Source organism: Sipha flava, unplaced genomic scaffold (genome assembly GCF_003268045.1).
Source record: "Sipha flava isolate LNK unplaced genomic scaffold, YSA_version1 18820_pilon_pilon, whole genome shotgun sequence".
In the NCBI taxonomy this organism is placed as follows: Eukaryota; Metazoa; Arthropoda; class Insecta; order Hemiptera; family Aphididae; genus Sipha; species Sipha flava.
The window spans coordinates 3,385-9,782 of record NW_020272445.1 but is presented as its reverse complement, the minus strand read 5'-3'; the positions used below and the strand labels follow the sequence as shown (position 1 = coordinate 9,782).

At 29.7% G+C, this 6,398-nt stretch overlaps 1 protein-coding gene across 1 annotated transcript in view; it reads right to left on the bottom strand.

The window, feature by feature from the left end:
- Positions 1–3,353: 3,353 nt before the first annotated feature.
- Positions 3,354–6,398, bottom strand: part of LOC112681232 — a gene marked incomplete at its 3' end in the record, with an annotated part of 3,709 nt that continues 664 nt past the window's right edge. The window contains 7 exon segments of the mRNA XM_025551497.1: positions 3,354–3,573; positions 3,770–3,893; positions 4,145–4,395; positions 4,496–4,664; positions 4,802–4,998; positions 5,858–6,010; positions 6,127–6,240. Coding sequence (XP_025407282.1) covers positions 3,354–3,573; positions 3,770–3,893; positions 4,145–4,395; positions 4,496–4,664; positions 4,802–4,998; positions 5,858–6,010; positions 6,127–6,240 — 1,228 coding nt within the window.

Sequence of the window (6,398 nt, the reverse complement as noted above, 5' to 3'; positions counted from 1 at the left end):
AAAAATCATACATCATACATCATAACGAAACAAATATATTCCACACGTATATAAAACAAATTAATCAAATTAAATATCTGATATAATTCATATCAAACTTTTCACATATTCCTAAACATATATAAATGTACTGAAATCTAGCAATAGCAAAGCATTGCCGGGTCAGCTAGTTATTAATAAAAACAATTTAACCGACGAACGGTGTACAACGAATAAATTAACTAGTAATTATCGGAACGTCTATCGTAATTTTCGGTGAGATTTTGTAAACAAGTCGACTTGAAAAACGATTTATTTATATCCAATACAACAAATGGGTTGTCATCGAAACACGTACATGCAATGTATTAATAAACAAATTTGGAATAATGATTACAACATTTAGTATCGTTTAGTACAATCATAAATCTTATAAACCCCAAAATCGACATTATACACACACACACACACACATGCATTTTATAGGTTCAATGTGTTTTAAACCATATTATGGAATCATTTTACTCCTTGATACTAGATTCTTTAATATAATATTATTATTTTGTGAATAAAATAAAACGTCGATTTTATGTTCACCCTAATTATTACGATTATTACATTGTTTCTTAAAATCTCGGCGAAATGTTTTAAATATCTATTGGTGAAATTCAATGTATTTATTGAACTTCCTTTGTATTTTTAAAATCACCCACCAACGAGCGGGGTAGGACGTGCGCAAGGTGTTTTCCCTTCTTCATCCGGGGATCGGCCGCACGCGCATATAAATGACCCGTACCCGATCACCGGACAATCCCGACCACCGACGTGGACACATACGCGATAGTCTTCCTCGCACGCATCATGAACACTTCGTCGTTTCCAGTAAGCGCCTCTACTGCGGTCCGCTCCGCGCACGCGTTCACGTTCCGCTTCTCGTTGCAGGTGGCTTTGTTGGTGGTGTTGGCGGCCGCGGCCGTTGCGGAAGGACCGTCCAGGAGCAAAAAGGAAACCGGTCACACCGCGTACGGAGCGAACGCGGGTGAGCATTTCCCGTGTTCAGGGCCGGCTAAAGCCCTGAGCAAAACTTATTTCACCAACAATAACCACGGTCACCTGTAGACCACGATAATATGTAATCGGACTCTGTGACAACTGCACGTCGTATCGGATAGTAACTAATTAAATTTAAGAAATGCGATAACATGAACTTTCTAGGTATCCCGATTTCCATACCGTGTGGCGTCTGTTGGTTTGTTAATTGTTTTGTCACTCATATATGCCAACGGATTTCTCAAGAAATCAAACTCGCCAGGCGATACACGTTTTATTTTATGAGATTTCCATACAAAATATTTTTCAATTAATATTTTAAGTGCGAGGCCCTGGACAAATGCCCCGTTTTACCTCCCCTACCGCCGGCCCTACCACTGGCCCTACCGGTATTTTACGGTACCCGTAAGTGCACGTCTGCGGACGGTTAGAATACTACCGTTCTGACGGCGATTTTCGGAATATTCATATTCATATTCGGTTATATATTCATACTAACTTTATTTAATTAATAAGAACTCAAAAAATAATTAAGATTTTGGGTTTCTAACTACAGTTTAATGACTTAAGTTATTAAATGTATTTTAAACTGATGAAGCTATTTTCAAAATCTATTATAATATGAAAAGTGCTAAGAATAATCATAACAAATATTAGATTTATGGTAAATAGGTAGTAGTGTCAGATCGATTAAAAAAACATCACATTATGAATAGGATATTTTTAGTACAGTTAACTATTGTAAAGTGAAAAATATAATAAAATATATTTATATTACAAACATGTAAATTGATTTTTTATCATTCAAAATATTAAGAAAAACATTTGAATTTTTAATTGTAATAAAATAAAATACAACCTTGATTCAATAAACATTTATTTTGGTTAAAACTAGTACATTTTTTAAAAAAAAACGTGTTATAATAACGTTAACATACAATACTAAAAATCATACATAATCGTATCATTTTTAAGGTAAAGAATAATGAAAAATTAAATAAAACTACAGTGTGTCCGATATTATTAATTTGATATACAAATAAAAAGTGTATGTATAAAAATGCATAAATAAATTAATAAACGTTTATCCTGGAAGATTAATTGGCCTTAGAGTCCTAAATTTATTGATTTTGTATATTCCTGATGTTGAATTTTTAATTCAAAACTTAAATTAAAACTCAATTAAAAATATAATAATATTCCAGGCGAAGAATTTATTTATTTCTATTTATAAACTATTTATTTATATATTAATTTGTGAGTATTAAATTTATATTTTTATATTTTTGGTATTTATTTTTATTTACTAAATTTTATTTTTTTTATTAATTATCAATTTGTATATTTATTTTTTTTTCACCTAAAAAAAAAATATATATATATATATATATATATATATATACCAATACACATGTTTATTGTTGTAGTGTAGTATTCAACGAATGTCCCAAGTTGAGAAATTTCCAAATAATTTAATAGGGACAGAACGTCTCAAGTTATTTATCTTTTAAGTTCATAAACAGTTTAAAGTTAAAAGTTTTTAGAATCGTGACGAAATAAAGTAAATGTCTAATAAATTTCTATCAAGTATTGTAAATAATACTTAATCTCAATGTACTTCGATATTTACTGGCATGTACGCTGAATCATAGCACTCGTGACAAGTAGGAATCTAATTGGTAGGTCTTATACCGAAACTAGTATAGAGAGTTAAATTTGGATTTTTTTTGTTATATAAGTAAAATCTAAACAAAAAAAAAAAAACGAAAAAATGATAACATAATCCCGCAGTGTAATGAGACCAACTAAACCGTCCCGAAAAGTATAGTATATATTTTACATGCATATTAGTTATTCAACCTTTTCTTAATACGTTGATATTTTATTTACTTAGTATAAAATAGATTATATAAAGTTTATTGCTAACAATTAGTTTTGAAGCAGATAAATGGAAATCAATTTCGAAATGTCACATGGTCAAAAAGCTATAACTATTAATAATTGATTAATAAATTAAATCGAATTAATCGTAAATTTTTTGAATGAAATAATCACCAAGTATTTCTAGTAAATGAAACAATTTCTTAGGCCGTTACAGAATTATAACAAACATAATTTGATTTAGATTTTAAAATTTTTCATGTAAGTCATGTTTCTAATTTTAATACACAAGAATAAAATAAAAAATTATGTTTTAATAATTTTTTTATTTTGTTCAAATATTTTATTGTTTTACAAAAATATGTATTAAATATTAAACAAGTAATATAACATTAAAAATATGTAAATCTCCAATATCTAATTTGTTTATCTAATCTATTTGTAGCTTAATATGATGTGGGTCCATTTTTCCATGTATAATTTCAAATGGTATGGTCGGTTTCATTAATTTTTGATGTGGTTTTCTGACAAATCTCATCAACGATTTACCAACTTTTTTCCCTTTAGTTATGATGCTCTTTTTGCAGTTTAACCTTGGTAATAAGTCTTTTTTTTTAAATAACTTGAATTTTCTTCTCACACTTCCTGGTATCGTTCTAATATCTAGAATAAATCAATAATAATGTATGTGTCATAAAGATAATTAGAGATAGTATACGAAATAATAAAACTCTGTGTGTATTTATACAAAAAGCGTTTTAACTTACAATCTAATAAAATAAATAAAACGTATATAATAACTATGGTTTATAAATAAATAAATTAGATAAGAGAGTGATTAAAAATAATGTCACCGTACTATGTAAGCATTTATATTTAATTTGTTCACGGCAACAGAAACAAGACCCGGTAAAAAAAAACAAAATTAAGAATAAACCAGCACCAATCACGTAATAATTGTTGAACTTCATATTCACTTCATCCTGAAATCAAAAAAGTACAAATGTAATTGTATTATCATGGTATGATAATAATATAATTAATACATTTTAAGCACTATTTTGACGAATGTTTGTATTTTATATACGTTTAGTGCGTAGGGTTAGGAAATCACACGAATATTTTTAAATTTTGAGTAAAATCACACGTTATGAGATACAAATTTTCACAATGGACACATAAATATTATACGTGCATGAATAAAAGTGATATCGATAGTTTATTTTATCTGTACCACATAACAGCCATTTGTAAACGGAGACGGACATCTGATGCATTTATCCGACCCGGCGACGGGTTGATGGAAATTTTTCGGACATTTTAAGCACTCGGTCGATTTTTCGGGACTATAGTGATGTGGTGGACAAGCTGCGCAGAACACTTCACGGAGCCCAAAACCTGGTGCACAGGAGACAAATGTGTTAATCTTCAATCGCTCGTGGTCGGGTTCAAAATGAGTTTCCTGTAAAGTGAATTTGGATACGACTGGAAAAAATAAATTCGAATAAAAAATCACGGACATTAGCATTATACAATACAGCGGTAGTGTTTGTAAGCCATATATTTTGTAAGTTGGAATAATTACTTTGTGCAGTCGATAAGGTATTCTTGAGATTCACGGCTAATACGTTTGATATCCTCGCCAAGATTTGTTGATAGTACAAAGCATTTCGACCTTGCTTGCTTGTTCTGATTTTGGTGAAGATATCAGCTTTGTCGTTTAATGTCATCAAGTATTCGATCTCCAGATTTTTCTGAAAAAAAAAAAAAAAAGACGCACATTGCTTGATCAAAAAACACATACATATTGAAAAACAGAACATGCATATATGCATTGTATACGTATGTACGTTACAATGTAAATTTTTTTAAATTTACAACATATTTTTACTTCATTTTCGGTACAGCTTCCCGTTTTGATGATCACGTTACACGCGTATCGTGTCGATCCTTCAGGACACACTTCTGTGCATAACAGGATGGGTAAATGGTTTTGCACGAGCCAGATTATTTCGGGTGTGCAAATGCCAATTCCATTAGTCCTGTACGTCATCGTGCCGCGGATTTCATACATGGGTTTTTCAACAGCTATTTATAAGTAAAAATGTAAATTTATGTTTAGTGCCACAATTACAATACAGGGGTATCATTTTCATTTCAGTCCGTAGTTCACATGGTCTTTTTGCGGCATTTACGGCAAGATTTTTTTTCATCGCGAAATACTCAATAAGTAAAAATAAAAACTATTGCCTTTTTTGAGATGCCGAAATCGTTTAATTTTTAGTCTCTCGTATTACACTTATCTGTTCATAATATAATATACATGTTTGAAAAAATTCATGACATAGGAGTCGAACAGAAAAATTATAATCGATATACGTAACAGCTAACAACAAGCATATAAGCATAGTCCGGGAAGAAACAATTTGTTTATTTGCTGATGTACGTGCTTGAGAACGTTCTAATTTTGAAATATAAATAGTTTATTTATTATTATTGAAAAACGTAATACAATAAAATATACAATATTATAAAAGGTTAGGTCCCAATTGACTTCTTTAAAAGTAATACAGTAACAGGTTTACACAAATGAAACAACCGATTTTTTCCTAGAACAATTTTAGGATAAAAATTTAAAAATTTAAAAATCATCTGGTATCTTTTCGGTAAAATATATTGAATAATACCTAGGTATATTCATTAGGTGCGCATAGTATATCCAATATGCCTCAAGATTTTATCTCAATATTAATTCGAAGGGTTTGCTATAAAATCATATTATAATAAATTACTCTTATAACTTTTTATTTTAATATTATGCACTATGTTTTATTGAGATATTTAAGAACACGCATTGGTGGACGAAGAGACTTATGCTTGTTATCCTATTATCGTCTCCGTCGTAGAATACATTTATTATTATTAATATTACTATTATTACATTTACCTATAATGTAATGCGTATAAGAATCGTCACTTTTTACATTTTTTCCCTTTTCTGTTGCTGACGTTTCCGACGTGCAAGTGTAATTTTTACTATTCGCTGGATCCATTCCCATTATCGCCAGTTCATTGGAATCGGTATTGATGATTGTGGATTCTTGAGAGAAAAATACAGTTTACGAATAAAAATATACTCTGTTTATGGTGACTGTTAAATTGTTTTTAAAATTGATGGTGTGAAGAATATTATGTATTTTTTAAACTTTTTTTTACTCGTATCATGTTCGGATTTTTGGTATTTCCATTTAATCAGATTACTTCCCGGATCTTCTAAACATCGGACTTGAACGTCACTCCCAACTAATTTATAGTGAACAGCAAAGTGATCTAAAAAATAATTAATTTTAATTATATTTTAATGTATCTCAAAAACATTTTCGTAGACCACGTAGTTACATTAGTTACTTTATTTACTTTATTAACTGCGTAGACAGTAATATAGTTAGGTTTTACTTAATATCAATGATTGAAACATTGGGATACAA